This window comes from Chlorocebus sabaeus, chromosome 17 (genome assembly GCF_047675955.1).
Source record: "Chlorocebus sabaeus isolate Y175 chromosome 17, mChlSab1.0.hap1, whole genome shotgun sequence".
Lineage (NCBI taxonomy): Eukaryota > Metazoa > Chordata > Mammalia > Primates > Cercopithecidae > Chlorocebus > Chlorocebus sabaeus.
Genome location: NC_132920.1, coordinates 53,002,971 through 53,026,510, shown reverse-complemented (window position 1 = coordinate 53,026,510; position 23,540 = coordinate 53,002,971). Strand labels below are relative to the sequence as shown.

General features: G+C 37.3%; 1 protein-coding gene across 4 annotated transcripts in view; it reads right to left on the bottom strand.

The window, feature by feature from the left end:
* Positions 1 to 889: 889 nt before the first annotated feature.
* Positions 890 to 23,540, bottom strand: part of FBXO9 (F-box protein 9) — a 37,146-nt gene continuing 14,495 nt past the window's right edge. For all 4 annotated transcript variants that reach the window (XM_073006066.1, XM_073006065.1, XM_073006068.1 and 1 more), the window contains 9 exons: positions 22,081 to 22,180; positions 19,896 to 20,026; positions 18,384 to 18,498; positions 6,662 to 6,780; positions 6,386 to 6,476; positions 5,651 to 5,746; positions 5,236 to 5,329; positions 3,569 to 3,720; positions 890 to 1,485 (listed from right to left, as the gene is read on the bottom strand). In XM_073006066.1, coding sequence (XP_072862167.1) covers positions 1,377 to 1,485; positions 3,569 to 3,720; positions 5,236 to 5,329; positions 5,651 to 5,746; positions 6,386 to 6,476; positions 6,662 to 6,780; positions 18,384 to 18,498; positions 19,896 to 20,026; positions 22,081 to 22,180 — 1,007 coding nt within the window. In that variant the 3' untranslated portion in view covers positions 890 to 1,376. The remainder of the gene's footprint in view (positions 1,486 to 3,568; positions 3,721 to 5,235; positions 5,330 to 5,650; positions 5,747 to 6,385; positions 6,477 to 6,661; positions 6,781 to 18,383; positions 18,499 to 19,895; positions 20,027 to 22,080; positions 22,181 to 23,540) is intronic.

The following is a 23,540-nucleotide window of genomic DNA, read 5'->3' as shown; positions in this document are numbered from 1 at the left end:
ACCACTGTACTAGGCTAATTTTTTTTTTTTTTTTTTTTGGTAGAAATGGTGTTTTGCCATGTTGCCCAGGCTGGTCTTGAACTCCTGAGCTCAGGTGATCTGCCTGTCTCCACCTCCCAAAGTGCTGGGATTACAGGCATGAACCACCATGCCTGGTCTGTATTTGCTTTTTAAAAAGCCTAACCCATACTGAATTGTGGGAACCTACAAAGCGTCTTTTAATGTCAATTAAAAGTAACAGTGGCTGCAGATATTGATTTCTGAAAGTACATGATAAATTGTCTCTAACTATGGTTGAAACATCAAAACCAAATCTGAATCAGGTAGAGGTCTACCAGACACAAACTCTGAAATTAAACACTAATAGGACTGTTACTGGGAAGGGGGACTCCTTTGAGTAAAAAGGTAAGATACAATTTTCCTAGGTGGCTGGTGCTCTCCCCCAAGTTTCATACTGGAACTAGAGTCAGGCTCAGGTTTACATGATCCTCTACTATTCTTTTGTGAAGAATGACAACTGAGTCAGTTGGTTGAGCTTGAAGTGTTCCAGTCCTAAGGGATTCCACTCTCACTTAATGTCATATATTGGTAAGGTGCCTACATGAGGTCAGTGTTTGTGGCTACATATAAAGACCAATGATGAAATGACAAAATTATTTTTTTTCTTTTAATAAGAGATAGGGTCTTGCTATGTTGCCCATGCTGGACTCAAACTCCCAGACTCAAACTCCTGGGCTTAAGTTATCCTCCTGCATCAGCCTCCCAAATAGCTGGGACCACAGGTGCAAGCCACCACACCTGGCTAGGGGCAATGATTCTTAAAGTCTCTGCTGGCTGTCTAGGACTCTTATTAAATATCCTCTTATTTTTAAAAGGCCATCCAAATATATTTTCTTGAAAGAAGCATTTATTTATGATCTTTATTGGTGAAACAATTTCAAACAAATCCAGAACAGGTTCTCACACTTTGAGCCTTTAGTGCAAAAACATTATGCCATGCGGGAAATAAAATGCTTATTCAGTGGAGCTCTCCCCTGATGCATTTAAATATTAGGATGCTCAAGTAGAAGACGACTTATGTGACAGAAATCTGCTCATAAATCTGCTTGAAAAAGGGCATGATAAACTTCATATGAAGGTTTCTCACAACATAAATATGCTAAAGCAAATTAACTCCAACTTAATTTCAAAACACCCCAAGAATCAACTATCCCTTTAAATAAAAAAAATAATCAATTTATACTCTTCTTAAAAGAACTCCAACAATTTAAAATAAGTTCCAATTCCATATATATATATACATTTATAACTTAGGTGCTCTTTTGCGCTATATACTTTAATTCATGCAAAAGTGATAGAGGACTGGACTTGAGGCTCTACAGAGGCCTTTCTGAGAAAGCTGTGTAGCTCCTAACTCTGGCGAAGAACAAAGGGGTGTACATTTTGTCAATCTCAAAAGCACTCACTGCAGTCTCACCAGTTGATCTGTAAAAACAAAGCACAAAATTACTAGTACGAGGAAATTTCAAGTCATTTAAAATCCTGTGTGTTTGGGGAAAGTTATTCTATGCTTTAGCCTTTTTTATTTTAATTCATCTTAGGAAATTCTATATAATATAGGCATATTGTAGAAAACTCAAAAAATTTAGAAATGTATATAGAAACATCACTCATAATTCCAACACCCAGATAGAGCCATATGAGGGATATTTTCTAGTGTTTCTTGAGATCAAAGTTAGTAATTTTGCTTTTTATTTCATTTAATTATTTGCATTTTCCCATACCATTATTTTTCAGAAAACATTTTTAGTGAGGATGATATTTCACTGTCTGCTTGTACCACAGTTCACTTAATTGGAGATTTAGATTGTGTCTACTATTTCTCAATGTAAAATTATGTGATTTTGATGTCCTTCAGAGAGATTCCTAAGAGTAGAATTTTTAAGTCAGAAGCTATAGACATTAGGTTCTTGTTAAAATATTTCAGAAAGAACTATATTCCTAGAATATAATTTGATTATTTAATAACTGCATGATCAACAGCATAATTATAGGCATGGGGGAGGGAAAGTAGGTGGTAAGTTATGCTACTACTGCCTTTTATTCTTTTCCTTCTGACAGAAAGAGAAACAAAAGCAGAGAATTCAAGTGATTTTATAAATATTATAAGAAGTCAACGTGATAATTAGCAGCTACAAATAATGCCTATTGTAATGTCCTTTTTTCTCCTAAATAAACAATGTTTTTCTAATGGGTCAATATAAATTATAACCATCCATTGTTCATTTGCTTGGTTCTACTTCAGGGTTTGGTTTCTTTTTTTCTTTTTTGAGACAGAGTCTTGCTCTATCACCCAGGCTGGAGTGCAGTGGTATGATCATAGCTCACTGCAGCCTTGAACTCCTGGGCTCAAATGATCTTCCCACCTCAACCTCCAAATTAGCCGGGACTTCAAGGTGCATACCACCATGCCTGGCAAATATTTTTATTTTTTGTAGAGATGGGGTCACCCAGTTTTGCCCAGGCTGGTCTCAAACTCCTGGCCTCAAGTGATCCTCTTGTCTCAGCCTCCAAAAGTCCTGGAATTACAGGCATAAGCCTTCACACCTGCCCAGGTTTCTTTCTTTGAAAAGTAGAAAAAAATTCCACAGCATTACAGAGAGAAGCAAAAAGGAGATATAGTAGAATTGGTAGGCAAAAGTGAGAAAGAAAAATGTTCTGTTGTCAGGACCTTCCAAATGAGTGGGGAAAAGTTATTTGTAAAGCGGAAATGTGACACAGTTTTCAACAATGTGGTTAAGGTTGCAAAGAGGCTAATGAAAGCTGACCTCAAAACTTCTCTCTCAGAATTTTGGATTCAAGCAGAACGAAGAGCCTTCAGTCACGTACCAATATTCTTTCAAATCGAACAAGAGCTAATTAACCTTAATAGCCACAGGACTTGATATTTCACTTCCTTTTTAAGTTTTATGTATTTCTGTATGGTGGCTCTTTTCTCACACCTCCCCTCTTCAGTTCACTGATTATGATGTACAGGTAAATGCTACTGCATAGAACAAAGAGTTTTAAATAGGAATTACCTAACAGATTTGGCTTTGGAATACCTGCGATCTTATTTTTTTAGTAGACTTACTTTCCTAACTACAATTTTATTAAATCAGTGTATAAGCCCTGAGGATAAAACAAAGGAAATAAAGCAAAAAATGGTAACTGAACTGTGGGAAAAGAAAAATGATGTGGTATTTTAAAATGGCTTTAAGTCATGCATGGACAGCTCACAGCTGACTAAGTACCATTCTCCCCATGGAATGCTACTTTTATTTCCAAAGTGGTGGTACCAATTCACATTCCAATGGGCACTATATGAGTGTTCCAGATGCTCTGCTTCCTCAAGCATGCTTAGTCTTTTTCATTTGGGCCATTTTCTTGGTTTGTAGTAGTTTGTAGTAGTATTGGTTTTAGTTTGTAATGTAACTCAGAGAAATTAGAAACATATCTGAAATTCTTAAGCTGGATATGAAGTATATATTTATAGTGTAACCTTGTTATTTTTATTGCATTCACCTACTTGTAAGTTATATGACAAGAATGATGTATCCAGATGAGTTTGTTGAACCTCTGGTGGCCACTGGAACATAGCTGTAGCCCCACATGAAAACTCTGATCTGCTTCTTGTACAGGGACACGACGAAAATATCTGTATTTATAGTCAAGTGGTTTCTGTAAAAGAAAAGATGCATAAACCTATAATGAAACCTTACCTCACTTCTACGTTTATAGAAATATTATGCAACGGTGACACTAAAAGTAACATAATATTTGCATGCAGTAAAGAGTTGTTTTGAATATTACCAGAACATATGAGTGCTTTAAAAATTGTTAAATACTCTAAAAATATCAGGTTTTCCCCATCATCATCATCTCAGTTAATCATCACAATAACCTCATGTGTTAAATACGATTGCGTTATTTCTATTTACTAGCTAAAAAAATGAAGATCCAGGGAGGTAAAACTACTATGTAACCAACGTTACATAGATGGGATGTAAAATTATTATCTCCTACCTTTAAGCCTAGTATTTTCCTTCTACTGGAAAACACTTGGACATTTTTTAAGAGGGAAAGTGATAAATTGGTGAAGGATGTAGAAAAAGCACAGAGTATAACTTATCTTTTGCAATAACAGTAAAATAAGTGAGCAAACAGCTGTGACAAGTTTCATTAGAATTACACTTCTGCAAATACTGCTGCTAAAACAAAACAAAACAAACAAAAAAAACCACTATGAATGTTTCATCACATTCTGAAGAGAAAATTGACATTCTACATGGGAGTTCCTAAAAACTCTTTTATTAGATAAAACCTAAGCAACTAAGGCCTTCCAAATTCCCAATTTTGACTTCAGGAAACCTGCAGTCACAGTCAAAGCAACTCTCTCTGTCTCTCAGGTTAGTGCTGCCCAGGCTCCAGGAACCCATCAGAGGGAACTGGGGATGCCAGCAACAGGCAGCCACAAGGTTATAGGACTTGCAGATGAAATTCTGTCCTGTCTTGACATATGATGTTAGAAAAGGGGGCATTTCATACAAGAGAAATATCCTTCAAAAGCTGCATTAATTATAAAGGCAACAAGTAAATATTAATATTTATTTCAAATACCATACAACTGGCTTCTTGGGTACACATAACAATTTTTAACCAGGATTGAAAACATGCATATGGAGAAAGGTTGTGAAAAAATTAGGCTACCATTCTGTTAAGAGAATTTAAAGCACTCTATAATGTCAGTAATCATATTTGCTTGGCATTTTTTTCCTTTTATAAGAGCAGGAAGAAAATTATCTGAAGTTACATTATTTCCAGTAGAAACTAAAGTTCTAACAGTATCCTTATGGAAAGAATTAACTGTATGAGCTAATTTAGGAAGGAAAAACCCCTGTGATTCGAAATGAGAAGAGCCAAAAACATATTCAGGTATAATTTTAGTAGTTATTTCACAAGAGATTTCAGCTTTACATTTTCATATATAAAAAACAATCTGTTAAAAAAAAACAAGCTGATCCAATAAAAAATAACCACATTTTAGAAAACTCTCCAGCTTTCTTCAGTGATTCCTAGAAGTTAATATACATTTTATAATAATCAGACAGGGTTTCTTTGTCGTTCTAATCGAGAATGCTTGCATGAATAGGCTATTAAGGTAAGAAAACTATTAATTCCACCTCGTATACTCACTTCTTCTTTTTTCTTAGTTATTACAGCAAATACTTTGGTCTGATTGTCTGTGTCTTGTGACAAGCGATAGTGACCCAGTAGAATTGCATCAGTCCTTAAAAAAACCACAAATTGAACCTAAATCAGTTATTAGGTGGATTTAAGTAATCTAAGAAGTAACAAATTACAACAGTGTTTATTCTTGCTTGAAAAGAATCAGTTAAGATTGAGTAAACCTCAATTCCAAGGCTCCAAAGACCTACTGAAGTAGATTTTCTAAGGAAAACCCCAGAAATTGGTATTTTTCCTAAGCCCCTGAATGACTGCTTTTAAAATCATCCAGTATTAAGTGAAGGAAGCACTGGGTTACTTTAACCTGCAAGCAACCATATAAAACATAGACTGGATGGAAAGCCATTAAAAAAAAAAATACTACCTGGTATTCCTAGTTCTTAAACGGGGAACAATGGACTGAGGCTCTTCAGGGGTTGTCAACATCATCACATGGCCGTCAGGAAAGAATCTTATGTACCTATGTAATAAGAAAAAGAAAACCAAAACACAACCCACACACGAAGTATAAAATATGTCCTTACCTATCAGTACCTACACCTATTCATAGCTATGAAACCAACACTGAAATACCATGGGCTAAAGAACTGCTAAAACATTAAAACAAATATGACTGACTACCTGTTAGTCCAGCAACAAAGAACCAAAGATACTTTATCATCTTCCTCAGGGAAAACTGTTGAACTTTTAAGTTTTACTCATTGAATAAGTCAAATATTGTCTTACCAAAGTTCTGTGCTTTTTCCAAAGCACAATTTCAAACAAAGTGAGATCCACACACAATGGTTAACATGTCTATTTTTTTCCTAAATGCCAGTAATATTTGGCAAGCAATAAAATGGAATAAAAGCACAAGCTATTTGAAAAGGCAAATACACCCAGGGCAAAAGACAAGGAGAAATCTAAAAGAGGCCAGAAGAAATTCTGTAATTTATATTAGCCTATTGGTTTTTTGAGTGCAATTCTTATATTGTAGTACTAGATAAAAATACTGAGGGCCATTTTGTGGGTCAATTAAAAGCAACAAAGAACAGATGTCCATTTAACTAATACATGGAGAGAGAGAATTTTCCACTCACTCAGTGTACTACAGTGGTACCTGTAATATTCCACTTGGTGCCAGGCTCTATAGAAACCATCAAGAGACTGTTCCCCTTGACGAATATATGTGGTTTTACTGATATACACTCCTATGAAAATAATTTTAAAAAGTTAAAAATTATAATATTAAGACATTTCCAGCATTATTTTACTGTGGTTTCCTTTAAACATGCTTACAGTACTCACATTCATCATGGAAAATTGAAATGGCATATTTATCAAAATCAGCATTACAGATCACTATTTCTGCTGAGTTCTACAGAATCCAACCTACCATCAAACCGAACACGAGGCCGTTCTAAAAACATCTCTCTCCAGGATGTGTATGGAACAAGTTTAATACAGCTTCTGCCCCAAACTTTCAAGCAGGCCAGACGCCATATTTCAGGGTCTCTAGGGAATAAAAGCACAATGTCAATAAAGACCAAGTCCCTACACATAGACATAAATCTTTTTGCTAACAGCCATCTTCTATTTAGCAAGTATTTGTTGAACACCTGGGAGGCACTGTTCTGAGGAGAAACTAATGGACAAGACAAAGGCCCTGCTCTTTTACTGTGGGAAAGCAAATTGAGAGAAAAGCTTCTGGTAGTATGCTTAGTGCAAAAATCAACCAACAGACAAAGTAGAGTCAGCAGACAGAAATGATGCTGATGAGGAAATAGAGGCTATCTCAGATAGGGAAGCCAGGAAATGCCTCTCTGGGAAGGTGATCACTGTGATGGGGATAAGTATCTCAGGCAGCAGTCAGAGCACGTGCAAGGCCCTCAGGCAGAAGTGTGACTGGTGGGCTCGCCCAAGGGTCAGCAGGAGCACACAGCTGTGGCAAAGAGGGCATTGTGCAGAGGGAACTATACGATGAGGCAGTTGGGGCAAGTGAGGTGGCATCATGTAGGCAGGAGTGGTTATTTACATGAGATGGATGCCACTGGAGGGTTCTGAACATAATTTATGCTTTTATTTTAGAAGATCACTCTGGTGGTTTATGGAGAATATGCTCTAGGGGTATAAGAGTGGAAACAGGAAGACCAGATAGGATGCCACTATGTAACCCAAACCAAACAGAACAGTGGCTGAGTTGGAAGGGTTGTTGCAGAAGCAGTAAAATGGTCAGACAGGAGATAAATTTTGAAGGGCGCACCAACAGGACTTTGTTTAAAAAATTAGTGCAGGGACTGGGCACGGTGGCTCATGCCTGTAATCCCAGCACTTTAGGAGGCCGAGGCAGGTGGATCACAAGGTCAGGAGGTCGAGACCAACCTGGCCAGCATAGTGAAATCCCTTCTCTACTAAAAATACAAAAATTAGCCGGGCATGGTGGCAGGTGCCTATAGTACCAGCTACTCAGGAGGCCGAGGCAGGAGAATTGCTTGAACCTGGGAGACGGAGGTTGCAGTGAGCCACGACTGCACCACTGTACTCCAGCCTAGGCGACAAGGTGAGACTCCGTCTCAAAACAAACAAACCAACCAACCCCCACCCCGCAAATTGACATGATTCTGCTTAACTAAAAATATTTTCAACTCCATCTCTAACTTAAAATATTCAGGGTTTGTTCATTTTGCTTTTTTAAAGTGATGAGGTCTCACTATGTTGTCCATGCTGGAGTGCAGAGACTATTCACAGGTATGATCCCACTACTGATCAGCATGGGAGTTCTGACCTGCTCCATTTCTAACCTGGGCTAGTTCACCCCTCCTTAGGTAACCTGGGGGTTCCCAGCACCTGGGAGTTTACTACACTGACGCTGAACTTAATGTGGACACCCAGTCAGCATAGTGCACTAGAGCTCAGAACTCCTAGGCTCAAATAATCCTCCTGCCTTAACCTTTTGAACAGCTAGGACTACAGGCACGTGCACCACCACACCCAGCTAAGTATTCGGTTTTAAAGATGCAAAAACTAGCCTGGGCAATATAGCAAGACCCTGTCTCTTAAAACATTTTTTTTTTAAATTAACCAGGGAAAAATACAAAATGAAAAAAAAAAAATTAAACAGGCATGGTGACACATGGCTGTAATTCCAGTTACTCAGGAGGCTGAGGCAGGAGGGTGGCTTGAGGCCAGGAGTTTGAGGCTGCGGTGAGCCATGATGGCGCCACTACACTCCAGCCTGGGCGACAGAACAAGACTTTGTCTTGTTCATTCATTCATAAATAAGTAAATGAAGCAAAAACTACTTATCAGTGTCAGATTGAAATAAGTCCTCTCAAATTTATGTTAAAATGTATATTTAAAACGTTTGCTTTTAAACAATTACTTTTATGATGACACATGAAGTTTTATTCCTGAATACTTGCTTAACCAATTCTTTTTTTGTTTTTAGGCTAGGCAAGTTAAGCAGTGGGAGTGGGGAAGGAACAAACAAATCTGTAACTGGTTGTGATCAATTAGATGTAAACGACCACTGCACTCAGACCAACCCAATTCCTTCTTTATAGTATTTTCTCACATACAAATACAAGTCAATGGAATAAGTATGAAAGTTGTCAAAATCAAAATGAAATCACTAATGTGAAGAAAATCCTGACAGAGCTGGGAAAGGCCATGAAAATAAGGTTCTCATGCTTGTATGCCTGATAACAAAAAATACAACCCTGCACAAAGGCCATTAAACCTTATACAAAAAATGCTTCTACAAGGACATCTGCCCAGCAAACTGCCTGTGCAAACTTGAACTGGCATTACCCTTGTTAATGATCTTTGTAGCCAAGGATAATTATTTCCAAAACAATTATGTAATCCTTCTCATTTTTTCCTTTAAAAACCTGCCTGCCTTTACCTCCCTGAATAAGCACATGGTTTACTATGGCATGTGTATTCCCATTGTGATGCTCTAATCCCAAATAATTTTTGGGAATTTGTTATTTAGGTGGTTTGTTATTTAGGTTGACATACCAAAGTGTCAGAAGTGGGATCTGAAAAGAGTATTACCTGAAGGAATCAGAGATTCTTAGAACCAGTGTGCAGTACTGACTTGAGTGCTCTGAGCACTCTACTTCCATGGCTTGCCTTTTCTGCCCTGGTGAATTTTCTCTCAGGCTGAGCCTCCTTCCTTTTGGTAGAGGCTTCTTGATATCATTTGGGATCTGGTTTGGATAAGGTCACCTTAATAAAGGATCATACATCCCTTTTTGAGATGATAAACTTTATGTATTTCCTGGTAAGTCCTTTCTGGTGTAAAGAAAAATGTCTTTTTAGATTGGGTATTCTTGGTTTCTACAGAATTTACATTCTGTTCACGTCTTCTGGTGAATTTACTTTTCATTTTGTCTGTGTACTCAGTTTAATATTTTGTTTGATCTGCAATGCCTGGGCTAAAATATTTGTGAACATTCTTATTTTGGCTTTTGATTTGGTTTGACTCTTTTTCCCTTGCTGCTTCTGAAAATCTTCCACGAGCAAAAATAAAGATTCTGAATGGTGGGCACAAGATGGCTAACTAAAAACCACTAGGGCCAGGCACAGTGGCTCACACCTGTAATTCCTGCACTTTGGGAGACTGAGGTGGGCGGATCACCTGGGGTTGGGAGTTAGAGACGAGCCTGGCCAAAATGGTGAAATCCTGTCTCTACTAGAAATACATAAATTAGCCAGGCGTGGTGGTGCATGCCTGTAATCTCAGCTTCTCAGGAGACTGAGGCAGGAGAATCGCCTGAACCCGGGAGGTGGAAGTTGCAATTAGCCAAGATCATGCCACTGTACTGCAGCCTGGGTGACAGAGTAAGACTGTCTCAAAAGAAAAAAGAAAAAAAAAAGACAAACCACTAGGGCAGTCACCACCACCTAAAACACAGGTCTAAACTCCTGACTTTCCCTGACAGGATTTGCAGAATTTTCTTTCCTCTCAAGAGGGTAATAAGAACAGAATGGGATTCTCAAATGTTAAAACATGTCAGGTTTTCTGGGATTCCAGCAGACTACATCTTACAGCCTATTCTTGTGCACATTTTTAAACTGATGAGCAAAATTACATCAAGAAAAATTTACAGCTCAAATTATCATTCAAAAACCTGCAACTATAGAATATATATAGTCTAAGTTCTTTTTTTCTTTATACTTTGAAATCTGCTGACTTTTCCATTCTGTTGAGATAAAACTCACTGCTTATGACATGTTAGCCAAGATTAAATAAAGAAGAATTTTGTGTAATTTGAAGGTTATTTAAAGCCTATTTCAAAATATGGAATAAGAAACAAATCAGTAAGTAGGAGAGAGAGATGTGAAGAAAGTTACAAAGATATATTTTTGGTTAAAAAAAAGGTGAAAAGGAGAATAATTTTGTACACTAAAGAATCTTGTATGGTAGATTTTTGTCCTAAAGTAAAATGACTGAAGAAAGAGGAAGGTATACAACAGAGCAGAAAGTCCAAGCATGTCATCAATGTAAGCTGTGATAAGGTTCATAAAAGATTTTGTATGTGGTCAAGTTGGCTATAATTGAAGAGAATTGTTTACAAGTCTTTCTAAAGATTGAGCTTTGCTATTATAAATACACTAATACAAAACTAAAAAGCTTGGTCCTCTGTTAGAACAATAAGGTTTTCTTAAAGTATTAATTTGCTCTTAGTATTAATAAAACTGAAAGAGGTTTTGATTTTAAATTCTAAAATCTGTTGAACAGCCATCTGCAAAACTACAGTTTCTATTTCTTCCTGGGATCTAATTAATTTCCCTAGTTCCAGGTTGGAAATGCTGTCTTTTTCACTCAGAATGGTAATTTCACTTCTCAAGGTAAAACTGTTCTTTCTGAAACTTCTCAGATTTATATCAGAAGTTCAACTTTTGCTGTACCCCTCCTGCACATGATTTGCAGGTCATACACCATTGCCTTCTGTTCTTTCTACCCTTGAAAAAGTGTATCTTTTTGCTTGGCTAGGGTGATAACTCTCTCCTTCAACCTTTTTGTCAGCTCCACTTAATTTTTTCCCTCCAGTTCTTGCTCTGCTGTTAATAGCCTGACACTGAAATGTTTATCTTTTTTTTTTTTTTTTTTTTTTGAGATATGCTTTCACTCTGTCATCTTGGCTGGAGTGCAGTGGCATGATCATGGTTTATTGCAGTCTTGAACTCCTGGGCTTGGGTGATCCTCCTGCTTCAGCCTCCTGAGCAGCTGGGACCGCAGGTATACAAACCATGTCCAGCTAATTTTTCTATTTTATCATAGACATGGGGTTTCACCATGTTGCTCAGACTGGTCTCGAACTCCTGGGCCCAACCCATCAATCCACATCAGCCTCCCAAATTGCTAGGATTATAAGTGTGAGCCACTGCACCTGTTTTTTTTTTTTTTTTTTTTTTTTTTTTTGAGACAGGGTCTCACTCAGGCTGTTGTGGCGTGATCATAGCTCACTGCAGCCAGGCTCCAGCCATCTTCCTGCCTCAGCCTCCCAAGTAGCTAGGCGTGCACCATCACACCTGGGTAATTTTTTTGTTTTAGTACAGATGTTGTCTAGGTTGGTCTTGAACTCCTGAGCTGAAGCAATCCTCCCACCTTGGCCTCCCAAAGTGCTGGAATTATAGGCATGAGTGACCATGTCCGGCCTGAAATGTTTAGTTTAAAGGTCTAGAAGAGCAATGTTTTCCTCCAACATAACTTGATTCTGTACTTTTGGCTTTACATAGTATCTGAATTATTCCATGTAACCAGGAAACTTCCTATGCTACTTAAGAGCAAGTTACTAGTTTTCTTGTTTATATTCCTCTCTAATGTAGATACGTAACCCTGGACACTTCCTGTCCCTAATTAAATTCAAGTACCCTTTTTATCAGGTTTAACTTCCAAGTTACCTAAATAGGTTTCCCACAAGGAGAAGCAAATACTCTACAAAAGGTATTTCTTTATCTTCTTGGCAACTGGCCTAAAAAAAATTTAATGTTCTATCAATATAACACCTGTGTTTTCTTTGTTAGGTTTTTGGTTACTTAGGAAAACTGAGCTTTAAAAGGATTAAGGCTTTTACATCCATGTAACTTTCTGCATTGCTTTTAAGATCTTTTGATTATCAGTATGGTTAAATGAGTAACTTCACAGTAGCCAGCAATTTTGTTTTGATCAAATGTTTTGAACCTTTGACATCTCTGGCAGGTTTCCCCAGAATCAAGATCCTAAATTAAGGCCTTCCAATCTAAAAATAACTTTGAGATTTTCTTTTTTTTTTTTTTTTTTGAGATGGATTTTCGCTCTTGTTGCTTAGGCTGGAGTGCAATGGTGTGGTCTCAGCTCACTGCAACCTCCGCTGGGTTCAAGCAATTCTCCTGCCTCAGCCTCCCGAGTAGCTGGGATTACAGGCATGCACCACTACGCCCAGCTAATTTTGTATTTTTAGTAGAGAAGGGGTTTCTCCATGTTCGTCAGGCTCATCTCGAACTCCTGACCTCAGGTAATCCGTCTGTCTTGTCCTCCCAAAGTGCTGGGATGACAGGTGTGAGCCACCACACCCAGCCAACTTTGGGATTTTCTAGTTGGGCTCCTGGAAAGCCTCAAAGAATGTATCTCTCATCCTGTAGATATATCAAATGATTAACCTCACTTGGTAAATTGTACAGGAGGCAGTGCTAAATAATAAGTATTAGATCTTCTTTCAGTTACATTTATGGGTATGTTATTGATATAAATGTTTCAAAAACTATGTAAACTCATAAAAATCTAGTATGCTATTACTTATAAATTTCTATTATATCAAAAATTTTCTAAAGTTGTATTTGTATAGATGTTATTAATGTGAGTATTCTAAAGATTTGATGAAATTTATATAAAAGTCTGATAGTCCTGATGTGACACTGTCAGTCATGATTCTGGTTATCTTAAAATGCTACATGTACTAAAAATAACTACATTTCCTTGTCAACTGAGAACTTTCACCAAATTTTACATGGCTATTCTAAGTTTTTGTCATCACAATTATTATTTTGAATTCCCTAAAAACATTTGCAATCAGCTACAGTCCAAAGCTGCTGTTCATGGAAAAGACTCTAGCAGTACTCTTGAACAAAGATTTCTGGTAACTTTAAGATCAATGGACTAAATAAAAATTTCCAGAACTCTAATAAATTCATGAGTTCATAGAACTGCTAATAAAGATCAAGCAGCAAAACAAAAAATTACATAAAATTGATGTAAATTATGAAGAGAATGTCTTTATGATGTCAGTAGACTTTGGTGAACAAACGTGGAACCATTTGCTTTTTCTCCCTACTTGATTTCTCCAAAATTCAGAAACTATTCATATTATTTTTATTTATATAAGTTCAATAAAAATCTACTCTCTTTATATGAGGACACAATTAGAAACATTAGTTATATTACCAAGGCTTTGACTGAAAATGTCATATTTAAGAATGTGCATAAAACATCTGGCTTCAAGAGTTCTCAGCCTTATCCTGAGTAAAACCTGTCACTTCCCAGCAGGCCCAAGAACCTTAAGACCCTAAGTGAAGTCTAAAGTCTACCTGTCTTTGACTTCCTAACCTTAAGAGATTTTTAAATCTGAAATTCCTATATGATCAATGTAGGAAAAAAATTTCTTAAAAAAAAAACTACAATATACCTGTTGTTATCCACACGTACACTGGACTGTTTCATGAATTCTCTTAGTTTCCCTCAGGATTGGACCGCAACACTCCAACTAAAAACAAAAACTTCTGCTCCTAAAGCCCTGTAAGCTGAAACTATTCAAAGTTTAAGAAACAAGTCTCATGCCTGATCTATGAGCCACACAACAATGTCATGACCAGAGACATTCAAACATAAATTAGGAGGAGAAGCTGATGTTTTTGTGAAAGCTGTAGACAGCTTTTCCCATGACACCAGAACCATTTCATAATAAGACTTTTACCCCCATTTAATGCTACTTTTTTCACTTGACAGGATAATGGTATAATTGAAATTTCATAATCAATAGCTTCTGCTGGTAACTTAACAGAACCTAACCCAAGAAATCCTTTAGTATTCATTGGTTAAAAAAGAAAATATCTGTGCTATCACTAGTACTACATGCTGTACCTAGAGAAATCCCTCTGATAAAGCTGAGACCCATGTACACAAAATAAGAAAACAGATCGCATGATTACATGGTCTCACCTAATCCCCTGTGGTCATGGATCTACTCAATTAGTGGTTTTTAAGCCTAGGTTCATGGCTCAAAACCATTATGCAAATTGGAATTATATATTACTATTAACTTTGTATCTGTTACTTGTTAAATTTCTGCAGAAGTATCACACCTAACAATAATGCTGGCCCAGCATTTTGAGTAACAAAAGACTATGGAACAGACAAAAATCAAACTTAATAATGGAATCCAGGTAGACACAGCCTGGGAGTCATTCCCTTCAAACGTCCCTTCTTGCCCAAATGCACTTTAAAAGGGTTTTGACACGGACTCCTAGTCATTAATCTATCTCCCCAACATGGGATGAGATTAGCAACCAGGATCCGTCTATCCTGGTACTATGGGATGTCAAAACCTAACTACAGGATGACTGATCAGAGAAAGATACTGATCAAAAGGGGAAAATATGAAAGTTGTTAAAATAAAAATGGAGTCACTAATGTTAAGAAAACCCTTACAAAGAGAGCTGCGGAAGGCCATGAAGAGAAGGTTCTCAGGCTTCTATAATAAGTATGGTTAACAAAAAAGACTATAAAAAACACAACTTTGCACAAAGGCCATCACGGAGTCACTAATGTTAAGAAAACCCTTACAAAGAGAGCTGCGGAAGGCCATGAAGAGAAGGTTCTCAGGCTTCTATAATAAGTATGGTTAACAAAAAAGACTATAAAAAACACAACTTTGCACAAAGGCCATCACAACCTTACACAAAAAATATTTTTGCTGCAAGGACATCTGCCCAAGAAACTGCCTGTCCAATCTCAGACTGGCATCACCCTTGTTACTGATCTTTGTAGTCAAAGATTACTTCAAAACAATTATGTAATCCTCATTTTTTCCTTTAAAAACCTTTGTTTCCCTGAATAGTTTAATATGGCATGTGTATTCCCATTGCAATGTATTATTCTCAAATAAATTTCTTTTAGAGAGTCTCTCTGCTTGTTATTTAGGTTGACACAACAGTGCTAGAGACCCTAGTGGCAATTCACTAGGTGTTTAATAGGTACTTGTTAAATAGCACACAGAATTGTGAAAAAGAGTCTTCAAGAAATTCAAACATTTTATGAAAACTACAAGATTCCAAATGGAATTAATTTTAAAATAATGCATCTGAATTTTAAGAACAAAAGTTATTTTTAAAAATTCTATATAAGGACTAAGTATATATTTTTATATAAGGTGCCCATGACAGACTAGTCTCAAATGACCTTATATTAAACTAGAATTATTCTTTGCATAGCAAAAAAAATTTTTTTTTTAACTTTTTAGTTTCGGGAGTACATGTGCAGGTTGGTTCTATGGATCAATTGTGTGTCATGGGGGTTTAGTGTATATGTTATTTTGTCATCCAGGCAATAAGCATAGTACCCAATAGGTATTTCTGATCCTCACACTCCTCTCACCCTCCATCCTCAAGTAGGCCCCAGTATCTATTGTTCCCTTGTTTGTGTCAATGTGTGCCTACACATTTAGCTCCCACTTATAAGTGAGAACACGCGGTGTTTGGTTTTCTATCCCTATGTTAATTCACTTAGGATAATGGCCCCTAGCTTCATCTACGTTGCTGCAAAGAATATTCTTTTTTTTTGAGACAAGGTCTTACTTTGTCAGGTTGGAATGCAGTGGCATGAACATGGCTCAACTCACTGCAGCCTCGACCTCCTGGCTCAAGCAATCCTCCCACCTCAGTCCCCCAAGTAACTGGGACTATAGGCGCACGCCCCCATGCCCAGCTAACTTTCATATTTTTTGTACAGATGGGGTTTCACCATGTTGCCCAGGCTGGTCTCAAACTCCTGAGCTCAACTGCTCCTCCCACCTTGGCTTCCCAAAGTGCTGGGATTACACACATGAGCCACCACATCCAGCCTGCAAAAGTTATTATCTCATTCTTTTTTATGGGTTTGTAGTATTCCCTGGCATGTATGTACCACATTTTCTTTATCCTGTCTACTGCTGATGGGCGTTTAGGCTTGAGTCCAGGTCAGCCTATTGTGAATAGTGCTGCAACGAACATGCGTGTGCATGTGTCTTTATGGCAGAATGATTTATATTTCTTTGGGTATATGCCCAATAATGGGATCGCTGGGGTCAAATGGTAGTTTCTCTCCTTTTTTTTTTTTTTTTTTTGAGACGGAGTGTCACTCTGTCGCCCAGGCTGGAGTGCAGTGCAGTGGCCCTATCTCGGCTCACTGCAAGCTCCGCCTCCCGGGTTCATGCCTCCGCTTCATCAGCCGCTGGGACTACCAGGCGTATGCCGCCAGGCCTGGCTATTTTTTTGTATTTTTAGTAGAGACGAGTTTCACCGTGTTAGCCAGGATGGTCTCGATCTCGTGACCTCATGATCCGCCCCGCCTTGGCCTCCCAAAGTGCTGGGATTACAGGTGTTAGCCACCGCGGCTGGCCGCTGGTTTCTCTTTTAAGTTCTTTGAGGAATCGCCAAACTTGCTTTTACAGTGACTGAACTAGTTTACATTCCCACCAACAGCACAGAAGCGTTCCCTTCTCTCAGCAGCCTCACCAGCATCTGTTTATTTTTAATAATAGCCACTCTGACTGGTGGAAGATGATATCTCACTGTGATTTTGATTTGCATTTCTCTAATGATTAGTGATGCTGAGAATTCTTTCACACACTTGTTTGTCACATATATATCTTTTGAAAAGTGTTCACATCCTTTGCCCACTTTTTTTTTTTTTTTTTTTTGAGATGGAGTCTCAGTCTGTCGCCCAGGCTGGAGTGCAGTGGCGCGATCTGGGCTCACTGCAAGCTCTGCCTCCCAGGTTCACGCCATTCTCCTGCCTCAGCCTCCTGAGCAGCTGGGACTACAGGCGCCCGCCACCTCACTCGGCTAATTTTTGTGTGTGTGTGTATTTTTTAGTAGAGACGGGGTTTCACTGTGTTAGCCAGGATGGTCTCGATCTCCTGACCTCATGATCTGCCCGTCTCGGCCTCCCAAAGTGCTGGGATTACAGGCTTGAGCCACCGCGCCCGGCCTGCCCACTTTTTAATGGGGTTGATTTTTGCTTGTGAATTTAAGTTCCTTATAAATTTTATTTATTCTTTTTTTTTTTTGAGACAGAGTCTTGCTCTGTCCCCCAGGCTGGACACACCCAGTTGCTGGCACAACTGCAATCTCCATCTCCTGGGTTCAAACAACTGTCCTACCTTAGCCTCCCAAGTAGCAGGAACTACAGACTCATGCCACTACGCCCAGCTAATTTTTGTATTTTTAGTAGAGATGGGGTTTCACCATGTTGGCCAGGCTGATCTCAAACTCCTGACCTCAGGTGATCTGTCCGCCTTGGCCTAAGGGTTTTTGTAGTTTTAGGTTTTACATTTAAGTCTTTAATCCATCTTGATTTGATTTCTGTGTATTGTGTAAGGAAAGGATCCAGTTTCTACCTTCTGCACATGGCTAGCCAGTTATCTCAGCACCATTTATTGAATAAAATCCTTTCCCACACATAGAAAAATTTTCAAAATATAGAATAACTTTTAATGAGCCACAAGAAAATTCGAGTGCTGTTTTATTCTAAACCATTACCACAATGGATTTACAGTTACTATAAAGATGACTTGAATATATTTTTCTAATATAATTCTTTTTCCCAAATCAGTTAGGCTGGCATGCAAACCCTATGGAAGCAGTATGGGTTACTACATCTGTCCTATATATTATTCTATACCCTAGAAACCCAGCATATTCTAGCCTTTAAATTCTAAGTTATTTGAGAAAATTAAGTAGAGCTTAACAAAACTTGTTTATTTTAAGCTTTAACTCAGAATACCAATCAAGTAATTTTATCAAAATTGGCAAAGGAGCATCTTTCTTTTCACCGTTGCCTGAGTTGTTTAAAAAACAAAAACAAAACTTAGTACCTGGCACAGATGTAGAATCCTCTGCATACCAGCGACAACTGCTCCAATGATCTGAGGTCCAAGTCACTAGACACCACCCATCGGAAGATGTACATCAAGACCTCCATTGGCAGCACTGCAAAAGAAAATCAGCCTTCAGCGACTCTTCTGTATGTCATTCTGTTGTCACAACCACATTCCCAGTACATTTATACCTTCCTAGAAATTTATAAATGACACCCTCTGTATTGCTCAGAGCTGAAGCACGAATGTATTTAGCTACTCAATAATAATAATGAATGGTTCTTAACATCAAGACATAAATATCTTTGTTTTTTCAGTATAGATCTAAAACTACTTTTTATAAAACACTATTTTCCCTCATACCAGATATATTAAATGTTTTACAAAAATAATCTACTGTGTGTGATCCATATTGCATCTATTAACACTAAAGTTATTTTCATCTCCTTGAAAACTTTCAATTGTTCTCCTCTGAAAAAGCCCCGAGCCAAACAATATTTAACATATTAAAAATACATTAATTTCTTTCTTTTTGTTTTGAGACAGAGTCTTGCTGTGTTGCCCAGGCTAGAGTACAGTGGCGCAATCTCAGGTCACTGCAGCCTCTGCCTCCTAGGTTCAAGTAATTCTCGGCCTCAGCCTCCCAAGTAGCTGGGACTACCAGTATGCGCCACCACGCCCAGCTAATTTTTGTATTTTTAGTAGAGGTGGGGTTTCACCATGTTGGCCAGGCTTGTCTTGAACTCCTGGCCTCAAGTGACCCTCCCACCTCAGCCTCCCAAAGTGCTGAGATTACAGGTGAGGCATGAGCCACCATGCCCAGCCAAAAATACATTAATTTCTAAACATTCAGCCTGTCTCAGGACAATTGTCCAACATGGTTGAAATGCTTCATGATACTAGTATTCCTCCAGTTTTCTTAGGGCTACCTCAACAACTCAGACTTACCCTGTTAGATCTTTACTGAAAAAGGTATGGCATCCTTAAACAACAGCACTACAAACTGTTCTGCTTTAGATTTTAAAACAGCTTACTAGTGGGTTGGGTGTGGTGCCTCATGCCTGTAATCCCAGCACTTTCAGAGGCCGAGGCCAGCGGATCGTGAAGTCAGGAGTTTGAGACCAGCCTGGCCAACATAGTGAAACCCTGTCTTTACTAAAGATACAAAAAATTAGCAGGGCGTGGTGGCACACGCCCGTAATCCCAGCTACTTGGGAGGCTGAGGCAGGAGAATCGCTTGAACCCGGAAGGCAGAGGTTGCAGTGAGCCAAGATTGCACCATTGCACTCCAGCGTGGGTGACAAGGTGAGACTCTGTCCCAAAAAAAACAAAACAAAACTACAAAACAGCTTAATAGTATATGCAAATGATAATTATAACTAGATCTTCCATCATATTCTGAACTAAAGCAGCAGTTATCTGGCAAATTATCTGACCTTATAAATTTGGAAATCTTTAATCTAAGGTTAAGATATTTCTCACTGAGTTATAAAAAACAAGTATTCACACCTGATATATGAGTCTGACTGCTCTCAAGCTCAGGCTGACACAGTTTGAGCACAGACTCCTGAAATGTGAGTTGCTGCTGGAAGTAGGACAAGAGATCTGCCATTTTGCTATCATCATCATTATCTTCAATGCTGAAAAAAGGAAGGTGAATAAATTAAGTGCCTCAGTCTATAAGCGTATAGTTTAGAACTGATTTTTCATAGCATTTTCAAATTTGCTTTACAAAAAGTCACCTAAAGCTTATTCAACATGTGATACATTTTTAAATGTGATGAATTTCTCCTGCCTTACAAAGGAATACCATACCAGTTTTTCAAAGAAAAAAGCTTCAGTAATTATCATCCAGAAAGAATTAGAATTTTTGGATACAGGTGCTGAGATTTAACTAATTTTATTGTAACGTAGAGATTTTATGAGTTAGTGAAAACTTTCAAATGATTTCAAAAATCTTAACGTAATATGTTCTTTAACCTTAATTTATTCTAACTGGATAAAAACCAAATCTACAGATGTCATCTGAGGTACTTACTTGCCAAGAGTTTTCTAACAGATTTGCCTTATCAGTCTACCTTCAGAGAGGAAAATACCTACTTTCAAAACATCTTAGGGTTCACAAATCATCTATCAATATATGCAAATATGTAGTGAAGGGTGCTAGAAAAAAGTCTGAGCTTTCTATTTTTACTGAAGGTAAACCTTAAAAATGATCAGACTTACAAAGAGGATTGGATGAAGGCGAAGTTAGAAAACCAGGAAGTTTCAAGTGATGCAGACTTAAAAAAAAAAAAAAAAAAACCACGAAGGGCATTTTATAATACAACAAAATATAAGTGTGGCTGAGGCTAGATGGACTCAATGGCTATTCTACAAACATGTTACAGGAAAGAAAAAAAAAGGCAAACTTTTAGGGCTTATCAGATCTTATTTAAAAAAAAAAAAGATGAATCCTTAAAGAACTTTCGTAGCCTCTGGGTTTGTATAAAAAATGGGAAAGAAAAGAAATGCCTCTTCAATATTTTAATATAATCTTTCTTAACAGCATCTGGCACACATTTACAAAACTGGCGAAGAGCTGAATCTAAACAACTCTACCCAAATATAAAGAAGGTTTAGAAAAAACCCAAGTGATTCATTTTAAGTATGAACTACCTCACACTGTTAACTCTGATTTGGTGAACAATATTATTAGCTGAAAATTTAAACACTTCTATTAATATTGACCTCGTTGGGATGTTTTTAATATGACTTATTCAAAGCTTAAGTGTTAATACCATATGCAGTTAAAAAACATTGGCAATAAGCATATGTTATCAATAAAGGTGACAATTATTTCATGACAGAGGGAATATATTAATATAACAGCTAATAATTCATTACCAAAACTTTTTTCTCTGTACTGTCTATTTTTAACCTGACATTCTCTCATGGGTACAGACCCCCTTCCCTTCTAATATCAGCAAATTGAGTTTTGGAAGACAGTGGAATTAAACCAAAACAATTTTATAATTGTCTTGCAAACAGCTTCAAAAGTATTGCCTTAAAATTATGTTTTCTTGATCTTTATCCACACAAAACCAGCGCTACTTCATGGCTCTGATGCAAGTGGCAACTATATAATTCAAATATGATTTCCTTTAGGAATATATTAGCACCTGTGTTTTTAAATAAATGTTCGAGTTTTAATGTTCTACTAAAAAACATTAAGAGAATAATAACGACTTTTATAGTTCAGCATTTTCCTAATAAAATTAGAAGCTTTTAAAATGTAAAATTTCAAATATATACAAAAGGAAACTAGTGTAATAAAATCCCATGAACCCATCACTCAATTTTAACCATTATTAACATTTTGCCAAATTTAGCCTAATTACATTTTAAAACTTTCTACTTAAAATAGGTTTCAGAAAGTTGAAATGTGTCCTTTAATTTACTCCTTTCAGTAACTACTGCTTTTATTTTTTTAAACCGTTTTCATTATTTTTGTATCTGTTTAAAAGGTGCATTTCCATGTCTTAATCTTTCAATTTCCCTAATTAAAAAATTTCTACAACTTTATAAACAAAGATATACTAAAGAGTATAGAGCTTAATAGAATTAGCACCATCTTATGTTAAGAGTCAACAGGACAAAGATGCTTAACTTTAACAAATTCTATGCATTACTGTCTATCAAATTATATACGCACTAGCTGTTTCCAACGCCATCACCATCTGGAGACCGGGTGTAAGTAATCTTGAACTCTATATCAGGTACAAGTTGCATAGCCCTACGATAAAACTTGATGGCTAAAAGAAGAAATAAAGCTAAATTAGCTATGACCACACATTTTTGTCATTTCCTTTGATTACCCTTAACTGTGGTTTAATTTGGTAACTTTCTCTACAATCAGCCAAATTCTGTTTTTCTACATGCAACAGTAGTTCAGTGACACAAAACTATTTCCAAACCTTACTGCTCAGAAAGAAACTTTTCCCTAAACTTTAGATGTTGTATTTTACTCTTACATATTAGCCCTTCCCATCTTTTTCCTCACCCTCTTATGTATCATGATTTTTAAATAGTTGTCTTTCTTTGGGCTCTGAAGATGCAATTGTTATAGCCAACAAAAATACTTCTTTTTTTTTTTTTTAAGATAGGGTCTCACTCTGTTGTCCAGGCTGGAGTGCAGTTGGCACGATCTTGGCTCACTGCAGACTCCACCTCCCAGGCTCAAGTGATTCTCCCACCTCAGTCTCTTGAGTAGCTAGGGCTACAGGCATGCATCAGTCAGCACTCTCAGCTAATTTTTAAATTTTTTGTAGAGACAACGTCTTGCCATGTTGCCCAGGCTGGTCTTGAACTCCTGGATTCAAGCGATCCTCCTGCCTCAGCCTGCCCAGTGCTGAGATTAGAGGCATCAGCTACCACGCTTGGCCAAAAACACTTCTAAGCAAACTTTTCTAAGACACAAAGTTGAGGAAAATTAAATGCTTCCTACAGGGTGGAATAAATAATAATTTTTTTGTTTGTTTAATTATCCTTTAAATTTAACTTCCTTTAGCCCAGCTGCCTCTTATTTACACAAGCAATCTTCAAAACTTATTTTTTACAAATCTAGACAAGTAGTTTAGAGCTGTAATATTCACTAACTCTCCCCACAGAGATACACCAGTAGAACTTGGAGCTGTAGAGGCTGACTAGTTCTTTTTCCCTACAAAGAAGTTTATAATTCAATATATTCTGCCATGTTCTATCATTCTGGATGAATTACCATACACTAAGTGGAGATGCGAATTTCACAAACCAATGAAGGCTGCACAGGGACTTGATCAATTGGGCCTTTCTAAAAATCTAAAGAAAATTATCACTAGAAGAAACTTGCACATAAATGCAGTAACTCTGAATGATGTAACTTTTGGGGCATTTTCAAATGATTCAAGCACAAGGATTTTTCCTATGCCTCAATTATTATCTTTGCTATCACAAAATGAAAGCATAGTTACAAACTTAATATGGTAAATAGTCCTATCACTTTATTTACACATTTCTATTGGGTTAATAAAAGACACAAAGCTGACACATATATTACCACATATTTCTGTTAGTAATATGTAAATTGGAACTTAGAAAGAAAAACATGTATTTTTTCCTCAATTTATCCTTTAT